The sequence below is a fragment of the Acanthopagrus latus genome, chromosome 1, assembly GCF_904848185.1.
Source record: "Acanthopagrus latus isolate v.2019 chromosome 1, fAcaLat1.1, whole genome shotgun sequence".
In the NCBI taxonomy this organism is placed as follows: Eukaryota; Metazoa; Chordata; class Actinopteri; order Spariformes; family Sparidae; genus Acanthopagrus; species Acanthopagrus latus.
The window spans coordinates 9419303-9441346 of NC_051039.1; the positions used below are offsets into that span (position 1 = coordinate 9419303).

The following is a 22044-nucleotide window of genomic DNA, read 5'->3' on the forward strand; positions in this document are numbered from 1 at the left end:
GCCATTGGCACCGGGCCTTGGAGTGCAGCGCTCTTTTAATAAATCACAATCAGTCCTGTGCCATTACATCAATATTTTTGGTCAATTACTGTGAAGGTCAGGTGGTGCAGCTTCGCACTGGATCCCGCGGTATGCAGGCGTAGGAGAAACATCTGGTGCTGCAAACCCCAGAAAAGAACCAAGTTAAGGGGGAAAAAAATGGTCACGAGCACACCTGAGTACCTGCAGGCGTCCTAATACAAGAGATGTTCTTTTCCTAATTATTCACAGGCAGCAGTGGTGCTGCCTGTAAATACAGACGGGAGGGGAAGGACGGATGCACACAATGAAACCGGCAACCTTTCTCCAGCTGTGAAAATGAAATCCAGGAACACAAAGACAATACGCTGCTATGATTACGACCTTTTGTTACTCGGGTGTAAAATCCGAGCCTGCCTGCTCACATGCCATAAAAACGTATTCCCCAAAGTTTCCATTCAATAAAGACTCTGAAAATGAAAATATTATTTTCTCACAAGCTGATGGGAATTGTTGTTTCCTCACGGCAGGCATCTAATATCTTCTGACATAGTGTGACCCGCCTGAATGCAATTTGTGTCTTAATATCCAGCTTACAGCGGCCCTGGCCTCTGGAGGAAAGAGGTGTTAGGTGATTTTCCCTTTTCCCATTCCCCTGCTTCGTCTTTGCTCCATCTGCGGTTCTCTCTCTCTCTCTTCGGCGCAACATACAATTTCTTTTCTGGTTTCTTTCTCACTCCTTGTCCTTTTTACTCTTTCTCGTTTCGCTACCGGCTTCAGTTGTATCGCCGAGCGTCCAGGGAGGATTCCCTCCACCAGACAGAGGCAGGTATCTATCGTTTTTGTGCCCTTGTCTGTCATCTAGTGTCAAGACAAAGACAGATTCACAGCCAGACAGATAGGTCGACTACCTGTTCATCCATACGTGTCTGTCCCAGCGTCTTGAGACTCAGGTGTACAACATGCCAACCTGCTGTCTTTTTAAAGGAGGAGAGAAGTAAATGAACAGCCAGCGAGATAGCCACAAATGAAACAACTGGCAGATGTCATTTTTTTTCCTCTCCACATCGCTCCATTTTTTTATTTCTTTTCTGTGATCCCGGGTCCACTGAGCATCCAGACCTCCGCTGTGTTTATTTGGGTCAGGAATCATCTTTCATGTATATGACACCTAGACAAAGTCGACGGACAGAGAGGGGAGATGAGGGCAGATGACTGAGAACGCCAGCTCACAGTCTCTGGGGACATATACACTGCTGTCCTCTTTTTTTTTTTTTTTTTCCTCTTCTCATACCTTCTCTTTATTGCATTCTAATGGGCTGACTAATGTACCATGGAAATTCACTCTGGATGCAGGAAGCGGGGGAAGTAAAAAAGGAAGGTGGTGGCGGCTGAGAAAAGGTTGAAGTGTGAATATAGAAGTGGTGTGCACACTTCTTTTTTTCTTTTTCATCCAGAGTAGTTGTTGACTCGTGATGTAGCCAGTCTGTTGGAGGAAAATGGAAACATTACGGAAGATGCAGAGGTTTGGGTGTGCTTCCGAGCATTAGCTGTTCATCTGCTTTGTCTTCTTCTGTCCTTGTTAAAGCTGCATCAGCATGTTTTTTATTTTTTTTTTTTTAGTCCTGGTCTAGTCGCCCCCAAATCACACAAAAAACACACACACCTCGAGCACCAGCTCCTCTCCCTCTGCTCCTCCTCCCTCGTATAAGCAGCTCATTTTCTGCAGCACCACTGCTCTAATGGACGCCCTTAGGCTAGAGGCTTCCCAGCCAAGGGACATCCATCTTTTGGCATGTCACACTCCCGCCCGGCAAAAAATCTTTGTGATGTGCACTCCAATTTTTCTTCAGTAAATCAAATCATCCTTCCTTCAGAAAGACGAATGCTTTAGGGTTGGAGTGTTATAGAGAAAATCAATGCCGGCAAAATTGAAACAGTATGCCCCCGTATTGATCGGCCTTGTGAGATCGAAAACGAACAGCTTTGTAACTGTTCTGCTGGACAGTTAGCTGACCTGTAATGGACAAACTATTGATATTAGCATTACTATTTTATCTTGTGTTATGTCATTTCTCCAGCGCACTATTGAGGGAAAGAAGCCAGAGCAGAACATCCTCTGTAAGAAAAGGTTTTACTCTCTTATTCACTAATGATACAGAAGACAGTGTGAAATGGTGTCTACACAAATACTATGGGGGGTTTTGTCATACCACTTATCAGTTTTATTGTTTGTTTTTTTTTAAATTTTATTTTATTCAAGGAAATCATATTTCCTTTACATGATATCCCCATTAAACATACAGCATTTCATCTAATTACAGAGTAAGTGCAGAAAAACTACTAATCTCCCTGGCTCATGAGGGCTGCAACTAGAAATAGTTTTTACTATGTGTTCTTGTTTATTTATAAATGTCATATAATTGTTGTTGCTCATCACACTTTCACAGTGCCCAATGTAACACCTTTAAGTTACTTGTGAGATCCAAACAGCCCCACAGCATTCAGTTTATGCCTATTTAGACATGGGCGTAACCAGAAGATCTCCTGTCTAATGACTTAAATGATGAGTTGATTTTCAAATTTGTTGTTTAAGCCCCCCAAAACTTACACATCTTAAGTATTAGGTTTTAACACTGAGTATTTCTAACTAAACATGTTACAATCAAATATTATTTGTCTTAAGTCTGAGATTCAAAACCCTCGATAATCAGCTTATTTTAAATGCGTTGATGCGGTTTGATCACATTTTATTTAAAGGAGAAATCATCATAAACGACGTCTCAGTTTTAATCATAATTAGACATTCCTGAATTCTGATTGACGTCCTGACGCGTGACATCTTTTTATTTCAATTTAGCTTCACAAACTATCAACGACTGAGAATAGTGCCAGCAAAAACACGAAGACAGGATTCTGGCAATAGACAAAACTTAAACTGTGGCAATTTCTTTTAATCGAGTACTCATATTATTAAACTGATCAAGCAAACTGGATTTCAAAGCCTTTAATTTTCATTTTAATTTTCAATTCATCAACCATACGATTACAGCTGTACTGCCCATTGTCCTGTAGCTGGCTGTCTTGTTAGTTGTGTCCCACTCATTGAGCCTCCTCCTCTGGATTGCAACTGTGTCACCCTCCCAAGTAATCCATTAATTATGCTCCGAACATACCATGTGGTTGTGCTCGCTACAGAGACGGCATCCGTGTTCACATGCACTTTTTTAGATAAATGGCTGCACGAGAAGCAGCCACGGCCAGATTAATCTCTACTAGTATGCTTTCGTTCCAGACTTAAATCACAATTATGATACATAATACTGAATGTAATGCATGTGTTAAAGCCGAGGCCTGCACAGTGTCCGCGCTGCCTTTGCGTGCATGTTTTATGAACACGCCGTACATTACGGCTGCGCTGGTACTGTGCACGCAGAGCTGAAAAAGGAAATGGGACTCCGGCACGTCAGCGGAGATTATAACCATAGGAAACAAGAACATAACTGTTTAGAGTACACTGGCTCTCGGAAATGCACGACTCGAGAGGGGGCAGGAAGACAGAGGGAGAGAGAGGGAGATGGATGGAACAGAGGATGGAGAGGGATATTTGTTACTGAAGCATCAAAAGTTGAGATGGAGGCAAAGACAAGACAGGGACATTTTTTCTTTTCCACATCCTTTCCTCTTGCTGCAGTATATACTAAACCATAGTGATGAGTGATTGCACAAATCTGCATGTAAAAGGTTGAGAGCGTGTCTTGTTTGCTGGAAAACTCTGCAGCTGCTGATTTATCTGACCATCAGATAGCCTTTGTTGCATTTGGGAATAGAATAAACAATGTTGCTGGATCTCTCTGATTTATACACCAGATCATCCAATTGGATTCATTTCTGCACTCTGCATTATTGATTATTATTTGCATTCTAGTCATTGTAGCTAATCCCTTTGTTTCAGGATGTTTATTAACGTGCATCTGCAGTGGGTAATCTCTGACATTAGCTCTTCTGTACATTGGAAAAAAAAAAAGTTCATGTACAGTACTTAACAGGTCATTTTTAAATGATAATGGCTTTTGGTTTGCTTATAAATTCTTGCCGTCTAAACACAAACATGACCCGATGTACCGCGCAGTGGCAGCTGGAGCGGTCCGCAGCTCCCGTCTCATCCGAGGCGGAGACAGTTGTTTCCTTTAGTCCAGATTCCCCGACTACTTCAAAACCAATTAGCTGGGGCTCGGGTTGTAGTCATCTATCTGCCTTGATACAGTCATAAACATATAGCATAAACATAGTGCACGAAGCAATGCGAGCCTGCCTTCGGTTACGTTCATCTGTGTAAACGAGACTCTTTGTATCGCCAACGCCAAAGTCCATAAACGGTTTTAAAGTGAAACCCTCCACCTCATTAATCATGCACAGTGACATGTGTCTGGGACAGAGAAGTTGCGACGGGGACAAAAAGGATGTTCCTTAAATCTCTTGGGGTGACTGTTAAAGTCTGACAGGCTCGCGTTCCATCAGTTACATAAAATAACGTGCCACGAAGGCCCTACCGTGCAGTCTGGCTCATGGATATGAATTAGAATATGGCCTTAATGATAACATTTACCCCGACTGTATATACAGTACAGTGGCTGGGGCTGTAAGGAATAGTAACAAAGTGTCATGGCGGAACATATTAACAGCTGATGATGTCCATATGTTAGCATGCTTAAGTGTTGCAGTGTAGTCCGAGACTCAAAAGATTACACTCAGTGGGGCGTTTAGGATGACAAGGAAAAGGCATGTGGTTAACTTAAAACTGGTACTTTTAATCATTAGTGCAGAAATGGTTTATAACTTATAGATTTAGTTTTAATGCTATGTCATGTTGCAAATATATTCATGTGAATTGATTTAAAGTCGATGGTTGTCATCACAATTCATTTTTTAAAAGCCCAGTGTGCAGGATTTAGGGTGAGGAATTAAATATAATATTCAGAAATATATATTTTCATTAGTGTATAATCACCTGAAAGTAAGAATAGACAAACCAAACACTGGCTCTCGAGCTGGCCTTTAATTTTTTTGGCCTCTGTATGTGAGGATAAAATGGGAGGGGTGTTCAGTTGGTTGCAATCTCCAACCTAACCACTAGATGCCACTAAATTCCGATAAATCTGTTTTTGTTGTCTTTTACAATAAATGTCGTAAAGATCAGCCACACACCAATTTGTGATCTAATTTGTAGACATTTATTTTAACCAGATAATTTATTATTTCTTCAAATCACTTGTGCTGCTTTTAAAACCTTCCATGTAATCATAGCAACCGCAGAAACACCCTCTGGAGTTCACAATGATAGGTTACTATAACGTGTCACTAAAACCGAAGGAGGAAATCTACAAGAGCTTTTCAGTTTAACCAATTAACCATAAGCCATTTACATCCTTGAGATCCTCTTTGGGTTTTTACGCCACCAGTTTTGTCCGTCCTCTTCCCGGCAGCTTGGAAATGTAATGGGATCCTTGTTATGAAGTATGAAAGAAGGCCACCATCCCAGAAAGACCAATTACACCATCCTACCTCGCTGCCTCGCTGCTCACAGCCCAGTGTGACTCTGTAGCAACTCTCAGATTTATGAGTTTCATATACCCTTAAGAAAGTATATGGCCTTGGTGGAGCAAGGTCATGATAAAAGGGTGCTGATCAATATCTGAATGAAAAACCATTTGGGAAGTTTTTAGGGCTTTTCTTCTCCTCTCTGCCAGGATGCAATATCTGCACAGTATCGATTGTCCGGGGCCAGTAGTTAGTCAAAGGCTATCTCCTTTGACTAACCCCTTTGCAGCGTGTCAGCCCCCCCCACTCTTCCTCGTGATAGATTGGTATGCTTCCAGCCACTGTAATTACACCATGGTACCAGCAGGTCATTTATTTTGCTACTTTCGCCATTTGCCAAAAAATCGCCTTTATCTTCAGAAGCCAGCACTACGTTGTGCAACCAAACCCGGAAAAAAGCCACATAAAATACCAAGGTCCTCGCTTTAGAGAGCGGAAGACTGAAGATCATCCTTTACTCATAGATCTTCAGCTTGTATAGCTGCTGTAGATTTACTTTACACCCCCCTCACAGAGTTCAGGTTCAGTACCACCCCAAGAGGATAGAGCAGGGGAATTCAATATGTAAGCTCTGTGACAAGAGCTGCAACTAACAGTCTTCATTTCCTATTAATCTACTGATTATTTTCATGATAATTGTTTAGTCTGTAAAAACGCCCCTAAAAAATATTGTGACAGATGCTTGTCATAATTTCCCAGAGCCCAGCGGGACGTCTTCAAATTTCTTCTTTTGTCCAACCAACAGTTTAAAACACAAAGACTGCTCATTTACCTTCAGAAAAGACAGAGAAGAGCAGCAAGTCCTTACATTTAAGATGCTGGAACCATCAAATGTTTGACATTTATATTCAGAAAAATGACTGACATGATTTATTGATTAAAAAAGTAGTTGTTGATTAATTTTCTTTCAATTGGCTAATTGACTGATCAATTAATTGACTGATCGTTACAGCTCTTTTTGATTTGTGATTAAGAGCTCACTCAAATTAAAACACTCGGTACAGAAAAGATTTAAATAATGGAAAACAGAATGAGGAGGAGAACCAAAAACACACAATTTATTATACTGTGTAGTGGCTTACCTCTATAGAAAGCCTAATTTATAGAGCAAAAGTATAAAAGAAGTGGTTACAGCTGTAACTGGCTCAGTAGCGCAGTGACTGAAGTTCAGATGTTCAGACGAGGTGAGGTATAATATGAGTAACATAATAAATCATTGGAAAAAGAAAATGTTGTATTTAAAATTCAAGACGGCGACTTTTATCGGGCATAATGCTTTCTGGTTTTTCCCTGAATGAAGAGATAACTACATGGCCATTATAGTTAGTCAGACTTCTGTTTATATGATCGTCTCAATCACCTTGCAGTGGAATTGCTGCACTTGACACACACACACACACACACACACACACACACACAGGCACGTACACTGTGCTGTAAGTGTTGTATAATGGGCACAGCCGTATGATGGAGAGAGAGGAGGAGGTGCTCATGAATTGCAGACAGCCTCTCTAGATGAGATTGCCGAGCGTTGTAGTCCTGCATCAACGCTGAAGCAGGAAACACAACAGACCATTGTTCGGAGTTTAAGGGAGAGGGGCACAGTGCCGATCGGTTTGTTGTGTAGCTTAACAAGCCAGATGAGCAGAATTTTTGCCAATATTGCATATTTTCAAAATTATCATCACATTTAGGACGTTTTGCTTTTTTTTGTTAAGTTTACAATTGTATGTTTCAAAAATAGTGTTTCTGTGAGGTTTCATATAAGACCCCTTACTATGTCTCTCACTATAATTATGTTGTACCGCGCCGTACACCGTACATACCTTTCTGACCGTGACTGTTTACATGCAGGTTTGTTTGAATATTAATGTCACCAACACAATGCCAGTAGTTGCAGTTGCAGGGTTGCAGGGTTTTCCCCGACACTGTAAAACTTGAGCACAGTGTCTATACATTTAACAACTTTTTTTTTATTTATTGTTTTTGGTGTATGGTTTTATGTTATTCATGTTTTATTATTTTTATTATTTTTCATGTTTCCACATTCTAATTCTAACATACTAATATTAAGAATGAAAAGTTCATAGAATTTTATCAGTGGCATAAAATGACAATATGGTTTATTGCAATTATTTCTGAGACCTAATATCACCTAACAAAATATTGTGACAAACCTGCCGCTTACTGGTTTTCACATTTGAGGTGATTAAAAAATAAGAAATAAAATTTCCACAGACCTCCAATCTCGGCTGACCTTGAGCCTCTTCTCCACTGTGTTTTTCTTTTGGGGTGTGTTGGAAAACGCGGGTACGTGCGCTCAGATTTGTCATACTATTCAAGATCAGCTCTGAAAGCTAGAGGTCAGGAGATTATTACAATGGGCCAGTAATGGCAGAATTATGCAACTCCGGTCCAGTGGATGCCCTCATTACCTCGCAGTAGTGGTGATAAATGGCCTTAAATGCATGTTGTCAAAATCACAGGAAAAATGTGACCCTTCATCAAAAATACAGATGGTACCACTTCAGCGATGTAGCAGAGGAAATCTGTATATACTATTTATTATGTAATTGATGCTTTAGATAATTTGAATAAACCATGAAGCTATGTTAACATTAAACAATAAAGTCAAATAGAGGCAATATGTTCCATTTGATTTTTTTTAAATAGCTTTCCTATATTTGGTCAATATTTACTACCTTACTAAACACAAACATTCTTCTTTTTACCTCCCATGAAATCTAATATAATTAGTCTGGCTTTTTTTGTTGGTGAATTTACACTGAGTGTAATTGCTGCTAATTGGAGGCTGCACACTAAGCTGCTGGTAATTAGGGCTCGATTTGCATTATTTCATCTGGCTGCACTGCATTGTGGGGAGTCTGAAGCCTTTTGCTTCTCCTACCCATGGGAGTACTTTCATCCTCACAAGCCAGTGATGTTGTAGAGATGCAATATAACTCCCCCCCCCCCCCCCCCCGCAGATCTCTTTTTGAAAGCTCTTGGATAAATTGGAGTTAATTGGGAGGAGTGGTAGGTCCTCATATTGTCTTGGTAACTAGAGCGTGTGCACTCTTGTGTGGTAACAGCAAATTCAGTGAAAAGGGACTTAAAAGCAAAGCATGTAAATGTACATGGACTTTGTTTCAGTGTAAGTGAATTCATTTTTCCCCCCATGTTTTTTTTTAAATCTATAAGTAAGAATATGCTCCTCTTTATGCTTCAATGCAGTGTCCTGTTTCGATCCCTTATTGCACGACATTTAAATAATTATTAAAAGTAGACAAATTAAATGACTCTATCCTGTGATTAATAATAAGGATGTGCACAATTACATATGGACTGTCATTTGAGGGGATAAGATGGAGATGTTTGCAGGTCTGTGACCCTGACATTACCTCTGGTAAATCTTGTAAACAACATTAGCTGAGGTGAATTAACATACACACATGTAGATGGTCTCCCATGAACCTCATTGGAATGGGAAGGATAAGCATTAATGCACATGTAGAAAATCACTCTGGCAAGACTTAATCATGCCAAACAATTTCTGTGGGAAGGTATTTGGTCCTGTTTCATTTTAATTTGAGTCTGGAGATACCGTCGTAGCCATGGCTGCCACCGTTTGACAAAGAGCCTGCGCTCAAGCCACCAGTCCTCAACATGACAAATCCTCAATCTATTCCTGCTCTCCCGTTTCTTCTAAACACATGGTTTATGCAAATCAAAGCAAAATGATCTTCGGGATAGCAGCAATGTTTGAGCAATTTGAGGGCCGCCAATGGGAACTGGCATTGATATAAAATAAGCAAGGAGAGAAATCTCTTCTGCATATCCAGGTCTCATTGACTGTACCCAAATTAATTTAGCAGAAAGGTTATGAATGACTGTTTGTGCCAAAGTGCAGGCGCTTGTAGTGATATATGAAAGCATATTCACTCTGCTTGTCCTGCTTCGTATGATAAAGGTCATGTTATTTACATATTATCAAATGCTTTGGAGAGCACCACCATGCAAAAACAGTAATATTTTCTTTACCTCCATCGCCACTCAAGGTAAATTCCACCTTTCCCAGCACGCTGAATACATTTAAAGTAACTATAAATAATAATGATGAAAACTGGAAGCTTTCCTGTTCTAAAAAAACTGTTTCTAATGTCAGTTTCAAAAATGAAATAACTTTTAAGACTGAAAACTGTGAAAAAAACAGAAACAACTGTGCTGTATCCGTCTCTGGATGCTCCTGTGTGATTGAATCCTGATGGATGGCGATTTGTCCTTGTCAGCAAATGAACAGTTGTGCCATATAAATAGCAGCGCTATCAAACCTTCAAGACCTGCAGAGAGAATCAATTAACATGTTTCAAACTGGTCATTTGATGTTGATACACAGTGGTTATCATCATCAAATTGTTCATTTTTGTTTAATTTTAGTTTCTTAATGTTAGATTAGTATTATGTCGAGGATATGATTAAACCTTAATGCCCCTCTAGGGAAATTGGGTTGGTACAGCAGAAAACTGTAATATTCAATACAGTAAAGTAAAGAAAATTACATCGAGACTCGTGTATAAGATTAACAAGATCAGGAGAAATATTTTACCCTTTTCTTTTGTTTGTTTTTGGTTGAAACTGTTACCATAGCATTTTGGCTATATACTTCACATTGGCTTAAGCAGCCCACTTACCAAAATTAATGTATACGGCGCAACTCTGCAAACCATAGATATGTTGAAACCTTTACTTTTCTTTATGGTGCGAGTTTATGTTTCTATAGTTTATTTTTTTAAGTTTTATGTTGTGACGGTGCTGTGGTTATGGACAAGACCTGTTAGGAAATATCCACTAGATTGTGGTTTGGAGAACATCATTTTTTTGGCTTTTAAATACCAGGTTTTGCCACCACAAACATGGCTGGAATTGTCTCAAACTATCAAGTGGTTTCACGCTTACAAATGTTGAAACGACAGAGAGCGGCCTCTGGCTAGCTGTAATGCCACCACCTTCCTCTCCTCCTGACATGGCAGTCAGCTCATATACATGTAACGTCAATACGATATGACACCTACTGTTGAAATGTCATTATGGTACGTATGACACAAACAAATTTAAACTCTCCTTATTTCACGCTGTCATTTGCACTCTGTTGCAAATAAATGTGCTTCTCGTTTGTTATTTGGCAAAAAAAAAACAAAAACAAAACACACCCGCGTGTCAGTGAATAGTTTATTGTAGAGGACATAGTTAATGTTGTTCTCTCGGCCCTCCACTTTTCTGAACGCTGTTCTTTCTGAATAAGCATTTCATTAATCCCGAACCCGCTCTCATACTGAGCACTCCTCACAATTAAACCATTTATTTTGCATGTCACCTAAGCATGCCAGATCTACTTGGACGCCTGCTCTGTTTTGATGTAAATGGACAATTTAGTAGCACAATTGAGATCTTTAAAGGAGCCCACCAGTAAAATATCTGCTTTCAGTGTGCTGGTGGTTTGTGTAGAGTTTATAAAGTTGAAGGCATGACTGTTTTGTTAACTGATTTGGGCGAAAGAGCATCAGGGCCACATAAAAAAGGAGAAACTCGAGCTCCTCCATTCATCCTTCTGTGTTGGTAAACTTCCTTAAATTTACAACTCCAGAGTCCTGGGGAGAATCCAAAAGATGTTTAAAAAAAAAAAAAAAGACAGAAAAAAAGGTAATTACTCTTTACTACCTCAAATAAAACTCTTCCGGACTCTGTTTCATCAGTAGCCAATGTGGTCTACATTAGACAAATTCTCCTTAATACACACAAACTCAGAGTGAGGCTAGCGGTGATATATATTCAGGTTCTGCTTGGATTTAAAAGAGCACACACTCCCCTCTGTCAGATTATCTCTCCCCCACTTTCATCATCAGACAACAGTCACTTCAGGCTTAACGAGCGGGCCTTCCAGACACCTTTTATGACCGAACTAATTACTAATTACACAAGTGGTTGGCGTGAGCCACAGCACAACGCCGGCCCTTTGTTATTTTAATTGTTGTTATTTTGAAGAATGGCGCTTCAGTAAATTCTGCCAAGGATGCCCTAGGAGGATGGATGAGCTCTGAATAATTTATCATCTTTGTGGAAACACACTCGGTGTGTGGTATGGTGGGGGGGGGTTGCATAGCGCCGTACATCTCCATTCTTGTTACGGCGGCCCTCTCATTGGGGATTGATGACGAGGTATCTTTCATCGTGCGTCCACCTCTTCTAGCACCCCATCATTAGGACTTCCATTGTCGCCTGTTCATGGCGTCCTGGATGGATATGACTGGCAGAGGTGGTCCCCCCATGCCGTGACTAATTACTCCAGCCAATGGCTCCCCTCCTGATGGATTAATGTGTATTGTGTGAGTCGGACAGCAGCCCCCCCCCGCCCCCCTCAGCCATGAGATGAGAGACGAGTGCGTCCTGATTTGAAGCAGTGCGCCATGCACAACCTTGATAATTATTTTCATAGATGAATACCATTGCAGGCAGGATGATGAAGTGGCCATTTGCGTTCGGAGACTATCACAGGCAAACACAGAGCAGGGTCTTTGTCACCAGCGAGAAATCTGGTCCTGCACAGACCTGCGTCCCATGTGTCTTTTCCAACTTGCATTCTTAGCGCATGCACACACTATCTCTCTCTCTCCTGATTCACTCCTCTGAATATACAAAATCTACGTTCCCATTCATGCCACATTCTAAATTTCACAGCTTCTCATATTGTAGTCGTTCTCTATGGCTGTCTGCTGTGCACTGAATTAAATGCCCTCAGCAGAGTCTTTTACATCCAGACTCAAGATATGAGCCGCAGCCATTCTCAACTCGTCAGCCTTTTGAGACAGATTTTTTTTTTTTTCGGTCCAAATAAATCAAATAATCAATGGTTTTCATTACCCAGGACGTACAGGGTTTTAAAGGACCCGCTTGGAAATTGTATTTATTTTCTTGCGTAAAGCTCCTTTCCCTTTTAGAGGCCCCTGTGTGATCATTGGTGTTGGACTGAAGATTTGTGAGGAGCCCCCGGCCAGAGCAGCATTCAAGAGTAGATCCCATAAAGTACGCTGGGGTTCTCTCGTCATAGCTTATGCCACTGAAACCATAAACTGTGTCTTCCTACACATTCACGGGATACAGTGCAGCCACTTAAGACTAACCTGGTCATGGTTTTGTTTTTATTATTTTCGAAATAGTTTGTATGGTTTTAACCTTGGTGTATCTTTCATGCGATCGTTTTTTTTTAAAAACCTATTCTAATAATCCAAAGACTGTGAAATATAAAACCATTGTGCACCCATGCAGTTTAAGGTAGCACATTTCTCAATTTGAGTGTCGATCCTTCTGGCCTAATTTTCACTTTTTCACGCAGCACAGCAGAATTAAAGACGTTTACAGTATTTCATGAGCCGTGGTAAATTGTTGCAATGGGTTTTTAGGATCGTGTAGTGGTGAACAAAAGCCAACAAAACTAACTCCAGCACAAGCCTTGACTAAGATTTTCTAATTTCCTAAAAGTGTTTTTTCTCACGAGAACATCGACTCGAGTCAGACAGTCAGGATTCAGTCTCACTGCAGACCAAACTGCGTGTTGTTTTTCCCTCCCCACCTGAGTTGTTAATCATTAACACATGAGCTGTTTTTCTTTTTACTTCTTAAAAAAAAGTGGATCTCAGTGCTGCGTAATTAACACATGAACAGCTTTGTTGTGTACGGAAAAGTTCCTCAGATGAAAAACTCTTCAAACCGGAAAGGAAAAAAAATTGCTTATGGAATGAGAAAAATGATTTCCTTACACTTTGTTGAGCCTCGAAGCTATGGGTAATGAATATTTTAGATTATATTTTAATTAAAATCACTTTCAGAAATAGAAGTGATATTTCATCATAGACAGGTACACTGTGTACATGCACAATGCTATGTGGCAGTGGCTCCTCATTAAAAGTTAACACTTTCTTTTCCCAGGGAGCAAGATGATTTACTGACCGGTTCTGGTAAAGGGAGCTGTGAATTGGAAAGAAAAATGGGTGCTGTAGACATTGATTAATATTGGTAATGCTATCCCACCCCCCCACCTCTGTGTTTGTAATGGCCTTCTCCTTATCCTGCTAGCCATGAGCCCTGACAAGAGGTATCCTGCTGGGCTTGAAATGAGCCTAGAATGGAAGCACGTGCCACAGAAGTGTGTGGAAAATGATCAGGCTGTCGTTTTGCTCATTCCACCGTGATGTACTTAGTGCTCAGTTCACCTTTCAGAGAGAGCGAAACAGTGAGGAGAAAGTGAAATAAAGCGAATGCCTTATCCTCTGAGATGCAGACGCTGTCATTGTCAAGGACAGCGCTACAATTATTTGGGGTCAAATCTTGATTTTCTTTTTCTTTTAAAGAGTGATGCAGAGGTTTTTTTAAAAAAAAAAAAAAAAAAACACACCAAACACAATGCTGGCTTTATGCATGCTCGCTCGGACCGAGTGCTAATGCTGGGCTGCTATACCATGCTGGCTGGTAATTGCTAACACATGTGCTACCTCTGTCTCGCTGCAGCCGGCCGAGGGAGTTCTGGCGCCTGGACTACTGGGAGGACGATTTAAGGAGGCGACGTCGCTTCATCAGGAACCCCTCCGGATCCACTCACTCAGAGGCTACGCTCAAAGCGGCAGCCGAACACGGTCAGTCCCATCCTCCAGGCCCCTGCCTGTCATTAGCAACCCCCTTTTTCTCACTCACTTGGTGGTAGCGCCAGGTACAAGGTAATAAAAATTAGTCTTCCCGTCGCAATAAAAGATTTATTGTACCACAAGACACAGTAAAATCGCACCCTCATTTGAATTTCACAAAGGTAATTTCATACCCTGCCACCCATTATGCAAAGCCGAGCTAATAAGCGGCCCGAGTGTTAGCATGCTTTCAAAATTCAGTTTGCAGACACTATGAATGAGATGAAATGTGCAATTTTGTTTTTTTCCCCCCTTGCTGCCCAACAGTGGCTGATATCAGTGGTGAGTAACATTTCTGCTCCCTCCTTTATTTCTTCCCTCATTGAGATCTCAGCTCTCGATGAGGCATCATTTATACCTTTGATGCATTCCTTTGCAGGATAATTAGCAAGATCAGAGGAAAACACAATATAATTCATACCTTTTGTTGTCAAAATTCAATTTATTTTTAGATGTATAATTAACATGGATAATTTATTGCTTTAATGTCTTATAATGTTCGACAGTTACACGTTTCATTGGTCCCTCAGGTTAAATATTATGCTAGTGAAACACAAATTCTTTGAACAGAGAGTCCACATTGTACTAAAAGTCAGGGAACATATAATTGGATTTGGAAAAAATACTCTGCTATTACCCGAAGTGCAGAGTTGTCATTAAAACTAACAACATTGATTTCTTTTTTCTTTTGTATTGGAATAGGTCAGATCAATATCTCATTGTTTCTGTGGGCTTCTCTATAAAGACAGGTGCCGATTTTCAATAAACCTCGCCTGAGAGGGACTTAACACTCCCAGCAGTCGCTTAGACCCAGAGTATCTAAATGACACATGTCTCTGCATTAAAACCTGGAGTTGCGTTTCTCCCCGAGAGTTCATGTAATCCCTCATTTCTGCAAATATCCAGCACACACAAGGGTTTGCAATCATCGTCATGCTGGGCCTACATTTACCCGCTCAATCATTTACTCTCACCAATAAACGCCCAAAAGCGTCCTCGATGTGTCACCTGCGAAAGTCCCCTTAAATGTGACATCATTTCCAAAGACAAATGGCAGGTGTGACAGGAGTCAATACGAATGTGATCTAAAAGCAATAAGCATTGGGGATCCCAGGATCCTGGGAGACTCCTGGTCCGCGGTAATGGCTGCACTGTGGCGGCAGCTGGAGGACGAGGCCGAAGCCAGCTGGTCGCTGTTCTTCTGCAGCGAGCAACTGAATTTTACTTTGTTTCCATCTCAGTGCCTCCTCGTTTTCCCTTCAGCTAGTTCATGACACAGAACAGACACATCACTTATGTTCTGTCATGACTTCTTTAAGCTAATGAAAATTTGTTGAAGCTGTTCAGGCATTTTTGTCTAGTTTTTTTTTTTTTTTTTTTTTTCAGTTTTATTCAAAAGCATTTCGGCTGCATATATTCATCACTTGGGGCAGAAAAGACAAATTCCTGCAAACAACATTTGGTTTCAAAGTCAAGTCTGTGTAAAAATAGCCAGCAGCCAGTTGCGGCAAGGGTATGCTACCTCAAGAGAGTATACTGCCTGGCTGAAGTATGGGAATATATCATTAAAATAACTCTTTGACATTGAAGCCTGACGGCATCCATTTTCTGATGTAACCTTTCGTCTTGTTTTAGTCGACCCGACATTTGTTACGGAAGTGCAGCTCAAGATGAGAAAGCATGGGCTGAGTTTCCAAACGGGGCACAAAGGTCATATCTGGCTGTAATTATATTCATCAGATGCAGGGGAGAAAATGCAGCCTCACTCCTTAAGAAAATATTTAGTATGAGATCAAGTCTGAATTTACCCTCATTTTCTAGCTACTTGTGGCTGCACTTTTCACATCTCACGCATGGTCATAAAATTAGAGGCAGTAGAAAATATTTAGCATTTTTTACTGAGTGATCTATAGCAACATTTTTCTTTTTCTGATTCCTCTTTAAGAAGAAGGAAATGTATGTCTTTACTTTTTTAAACACGGTGAAAAAAAATGTGCATTTCTGTGTTAAGGATAACTGTTATCATTCATACTGCGCCAAGATGATTTCCACAGGAGAGTTTGTGGCTGCCAGTAGCCTTCAGTAGGCTGTTATGTATTTATGGCTGGAAAGAACCATCTTTTCTGGGGATTGATTTGGTCTGGTCCAAGGCCCGTGTAGCAGAGGTGGCAGAGTAAATACCTGAAGACTAATGTCTCTGTTCGGGTAATCAATACTCGCCTCATGACCACACTCCTGGCTACGTTCCCGTTAAAAACAAATTTGTTAATTTTGACAATTTAATTGCTGTGACCATGCATGCCTTGAGTTGTATAAGCAGGTAGTTGAACCTCTCGGTCGGGGGGAAATGGGGGACTCAGGGAAAAAAAGAAAAAGAAAAAGTCTAACCTGTCGGGATTTACGCCATTTCTGCTCCCCGCGTGATGAGTGATGAGGTTGAAGTGTGGATTTCTTTGTTTATGTGCCACCGCATGCTCTTTGCGTAGATTGTTTATCATCTTTTTGAGTTATATTCTAATTTCAAATGACACCGTAAAATTGGGAGTTTACATCTACATTTTATAGATCTATTTTTCATTATCACTGCTATTAGTAGTATTCAGGCCTCTTTTATTTATGGCTAATTTCATATTCTACACTTATTTTTAGTGTAGTGGATGCAAGTTTCTTTTCTAAGGTTGTCCATATGTGATTTTCCACACTCACATACACACACACACACACACACACACACACACACACACACACACACACACACACACACACACACACACACACACCACAGAAGCCTCAGAGTTGTCAAATTTAAAAGAAGTAAAAAAAAAAAACTGTTTCTACTTAAGGAAGAGAAAGCGGGAGAAGTTAGCACGTCACTTATGTGCACATTTCTTTTATGTGCGTCTGCTGATAAGTGACACAACTCTGGTCAAAAATAGCTTTAATTGACGTCCTTATAGAGTATAATATACTGAGGTACTATTAATAACTTTGTTTTTTAAGGGTAAACGAAAGGAGCATAGTTTAAGGTCAGCCCAGTAGTCACGAGGTGCGGTTGCGTCAGACTGTGTTTGTAGGCTTCGTGCTCCATGTTAGCAGTAGTTGTATATCAGAGTGAGAGTCGGGGAGCATGTTTACAGCTAAATGCAGCGAGGTTCAAATGCAACTGTTTTTAAAGCTCCTGATCAGTCCTCCTGTCCACTTGCTTTGGTGTGAATACAATGGCATGTGGTACGTATTAGAGGAGCTGGTAGTAATTTCGGTGCTGCTAACTAAAGAATCCTCCTGGGAGGCTTAATTACAGGAAGACCATTCTAAATATCAGTGAGCTGCATATTTTCCATGACAAGAGATTTTTTATCCCGGCTCTCGTAGCAGTTTCAAAGCATAGAGCCACATGACGCTGCCGTGCATATTTAGGAAGTGCAATCGATCTCCCCCTCAGGTGATGTTAAAGAAAGAAGTCCACCGGTGTTCAGCGTCTCACTGAAAAAACTGTGTTGGATTAGAAAACGTGCACCGAGAAGCAGCGAGAGCTCTCGCTGTAACGCCAGCTATGTTTACAGCGAGAGAAGAGCCACTCATTGTCTGTGGATCCTCAACATGCACCGCCGGGGAATGCACGGCTCTGTAAATGTTTGCAGATTACCATTTTTCTTAAATAATCCACTTGGAACCCCCACGTCATGTTCAGTTGAAATCATAATGAGCGGTGTGTGACCCCTTTAAAAGTGTTTGAATTTTTGTGTGAAATGGTGTTTTTGCTTTGATGTATGTATGAGAGCAAAATGCATTCAGGGCTTTGATTATGTGAGCCTTTTGTCTCTGTTTCATGTTTTTGGTTTGCTTGCCTGCATGTAGCTCTGCGAGTCTGAAAACGCCAACACAAGTCAGCATTTGCTCTTTTGCCGAAGAACTGAGGCTGAACAGCATTGCTGATCAACTTTGCAAATACTTTGGCTCGAGAGAGAGAGAAAGTAAATCCACTGTACTCGACAAAAGTTTGCCTTTTTTCTGTTGGAACAACAAAGTTTGTATTCATGCTGGTAAGCTGACAAAAAACAAGAAAATAGACTGACAATGTTTTAAAGATACACAAGCTAAGTTATGGTAAAAGTGGCAAATGAATGTAGTTTTAAAAATAGATCAGAGATTATACTCGGATTTGATTTTATGAGGTTGTTCTAATAGTTGTTGATCTGAACGGACAGCCTTCGTTTTATTTACAGCTTGTAGCTTAAACTGAAGCATTTGGGGGAAAAAAGCTGGTGTCTCAAATTTAGGCACAGCCGCAGTTTTAATAAATCTGTTAAAGGGAGTAAAAATAACTTTTTTCACTGTTTTTTTTTTTATTTTGGTTTAAAAGAAATCATCTCCAACTTCTCGTCATTGACACTGGGAAAGCCGTCAGAATTCAACAGCTTCATTGTGTTAACCCACAATCTGTGACTGAAATGTATTTTAAGGTAAAATAAAAAAAGCCCCCTTTTTCCCTCCCTGCAGCGTCTGAGGAGGATATTCTCAAAGGGAAGCAGTCCATCAGGAGTCAGGCTCTGGGAAATCAAAACTCGGAGAGTGAGACGTTACTTGACGGAGACGATGACACTCTGTCATCTTTAGAAGACAAGGACCTGGAGAACCTAACAGGTAACGAAAAACGGCTCGTCCTCTTCACCTCTCAGTCATTCTCAACCCTGCAAGCCCGGGCAAAATAAAGGCACGAGGTCACTGTAATTGTTGTCAGTGATCTTCCCATGTGACGTCGCTGTTTATTCTAACACATCTTGACGTATTAACTGTTTCAAAGTGCAGACCTCTTACGTGTACCTCTGCAGAGCTTGTTCATTGTGGCACTACTATCCAAAGAGAGTGCTGCATGAAAACACACTATCTGCACTTTTCTGCCTGCCACTGGAGGTCTTGCTTCACAAACATGCACACACACACACACACACACACACACACACACTGGCCTGAGCTGCACTCTCTAAACATTTCTTTTTTTGTATCCAGCAGTAGCAGAGCTTATCCCAGGACGCTGTTTATCCTGCTATCTGATTCAAGAAAAAGCATCATCGCCTTTTAGTAAAAATCCTCTAAGCACAAGCTGGAGTTGTTCAGCCCCCTTTTGTTGCCTTCCATACATCTGTTATTTAAAATAATCTTAATTAAATATCATATAGTCTGCTAATCGGATTGCAGCCTAATCCTCATTTTTATGTGCAGCGCCCAGCAGACTAAGCTGCATTAATGGGGTGCTCAGAGTCCTATTAAAATAATGCTACTGGATGACAATAGGATTAAACATTGAATCCTGTCTAATAAAGTGATGTGTACAACAGCAGAGGACCGAGCAGAGCACAGAGCTGCAGCTTCTCTCCCCTTTAAGCAGCTGTCTGCTCCAGGTGTAATTGAATGTCTTTGACTGGATGGAACAGAAAAAAAAAAAAAATGTTATTTCAACCCTCGGATAACATGTCAGTTCTCGCGGGGTTCACGGAGAGGCAGAGGGAGGAATGAATATCTATCTGTTTATTCCATCCGTTTGCATGAGTTGTGCGCAAAGGGCGCTCTGGGAAATCAAGCCGGGCTGCGAGCCTCCTCTCTCCGCAAGCGCACATCTGCAAATACAATGCCTCATATGTTTGCCGAGCCCGGGCAGAGCCTCCACCCACAGCTCCCCTGAGCCGGGCTCTCATTGTCATACTGGCATAAATTAAGATTGATGAGAGATTAAACAGAGCTTTCAACCTAAACAGCCGCGATCAATGACTCCTGACTGACAGCTGATTTCTGACCAGTATGTCTCCGAAGTTTTTTTTGTTTTTTTTTCTCTCCACACTTTTTATTATTATTGCAGCGCTAGTTTTAGAACACTTCCCTGCTATAATCTTTCATTTTTTTGTGATCTAAGTGCATATTTGATACAGTGTTCAGCCTATTATTTTTTATTTTTTGGTTGATCTTGAAGTATCGATTAATCGCACATTAGTGAAACTGCAGTGTTTAGCCGTAGCATTTAGCCTCACTATTATAATGCAACTCCAGTGCACAAAAATACTTCTACATGCGCATTAATTCTCCTGATAAACAGGTTGAACTTTTAAAAAAAAACAAAACACTCAAATGATCGTTTATCTTCACCACGTGTTCCTCATTAATAACATTTTTAAAAAGCCCCGTCCAGGACTGAAGGGCCACACTGGGTTTCATCAGCTCAGTGAAATCCCTTGTTAACTTTTATAAGTTTACCTTTTACCCGTTGGTGACTTTTTTTTTTTTTAAGACAAAAAAAGAGAAAGAGAGAAGCCACTCTGGAGAGAGGAAGAGCCGCCGCGCTTGTTCTCTCTGACCGGCATGTGTGTGTCTCCCTGCAGGCCCAGTGAACCTGAGCACCAGCGCTCAGCTGGTGGCTCCGGCCGCGGTGGTGAAAGGAACTCTGTCCATCACCGCCTCCGAGCTCTACTTCGAGGTGGATGAAGACGAGCCGAGCTTCAAGACCATCGATCCAAAGGTAAAAAAAAAAAGGGAGAGAGAGTCGAGATCCATTGATCACGTCTCAGACTGGCACACTGAAGCCGTGCAGAGCTGGAGTTTAAACTGCAGAGCTGAGTGAATGTCTACAAGTGTGTTGTTTTTAAAATGAGCAAAGCGATATTGTGTCAAATAAGAGTTGATGTTACTGTTGAAGTTACACTACGACTGCAAATAAACTGTGATTTATTTATTTATATATTCGTTCTTTACAATATGTTTAGGATTTAAAACGTATATTAAAACGTGTATTATTTTTATTTTTTTTCTTAATGAACGTTTAAGTTAAAGACAAACAAACAAACAAACAAAACAAACTAACACCAAGACTGCGCTGAATATTATTTAGTGGCTTTGAGTATTTTTTTTTTTTTTTAATTTTGAATATAGATAAACGATTGAACATAACGACAGGCCCTCACATTAGCGACAATCATCACCTTATAGATGTGTAGAATATATATATATATATATATATATATATATATATATATATATATATATATATATATATATATATATATATATATATATATATATATATATATATAACGCCTGATTTTAAAGACATAATAATAAAGAATGAAATGTGGACTGTTTATACTAATTCTCATAGGCTGTAGCTTCAGATGACCGCTGACCCCACAGGTGGTTGTTTGCACATGCATGCAATTATCGTTTCTCTCCCACCTAAACGTGTATTTGATGGTGTTCATTTGAATAACACCCACATTCAATTGAATGCAACTTAAAATCTGAGCGTATTAGAATAAACCTGACGGTATAAGCGACAGTGTGAAGTGAGACTGGATGAGAGTGGAGCTGCAGGCCCTGTCCTGCTGCTGCAGAGATGCTCCCAGGCCGATATAATAACACGAGCCCGCTGATTTACATTCATACGAAAATCCTTTTGAGCCCGAGACGCACTGTAAAAATAACTTACGGCCCTCAAAGTCCACTGTACACGTCCCAATCTTTAAATGTTTAGTCAGTGTTGGTCACAGCTCAGCCTCCCCTCGTGGGGGGGAAAAAAATAAATGAATATTTGAATGATTCTCTCCATCCAGACAGTAGCAAAGAATAAAAAAATAATAATAAAAGAGAATGCAACAGATTAGCCTGACATATCAGCTGTCAAAACACGTCAAGACACGAGGCC

The 22044-nt window shown here is 40.6% G+C and overlaps 1 protein-coding gene across 3 annotated transcripts in view; it reads left to right on the forward strand.

Moving 5' to 3' along the window:
* The window catches only part of lrba (LPS responsive beige-like anchor protein), a 189787-nt gene that overhangs the window by 92821 nt on the left and 74922 nt on the right, over positions 1 to 22044 (forward strand). For all 3 annotated transcript variants that reach the window (XM_037098981.1, XM_037098998.1, XM_037098989.1), the window contains exons 37-39: positions 14182 to 14306; positions 18855 to 18998; positions 20729 to 20865. In XM_037098981.1, coding sequence (XP_036954876.1) covers positions 14182 to 14306; positions 18855 to 18998; positions 20729 to 20865 — 406 coding nt within the window. The remainder of the gene's footprint in view (positions 1 to 14181; positions 14307 to 18854; positions 18999 to 20728; positions 20866 to 22044) is intronic.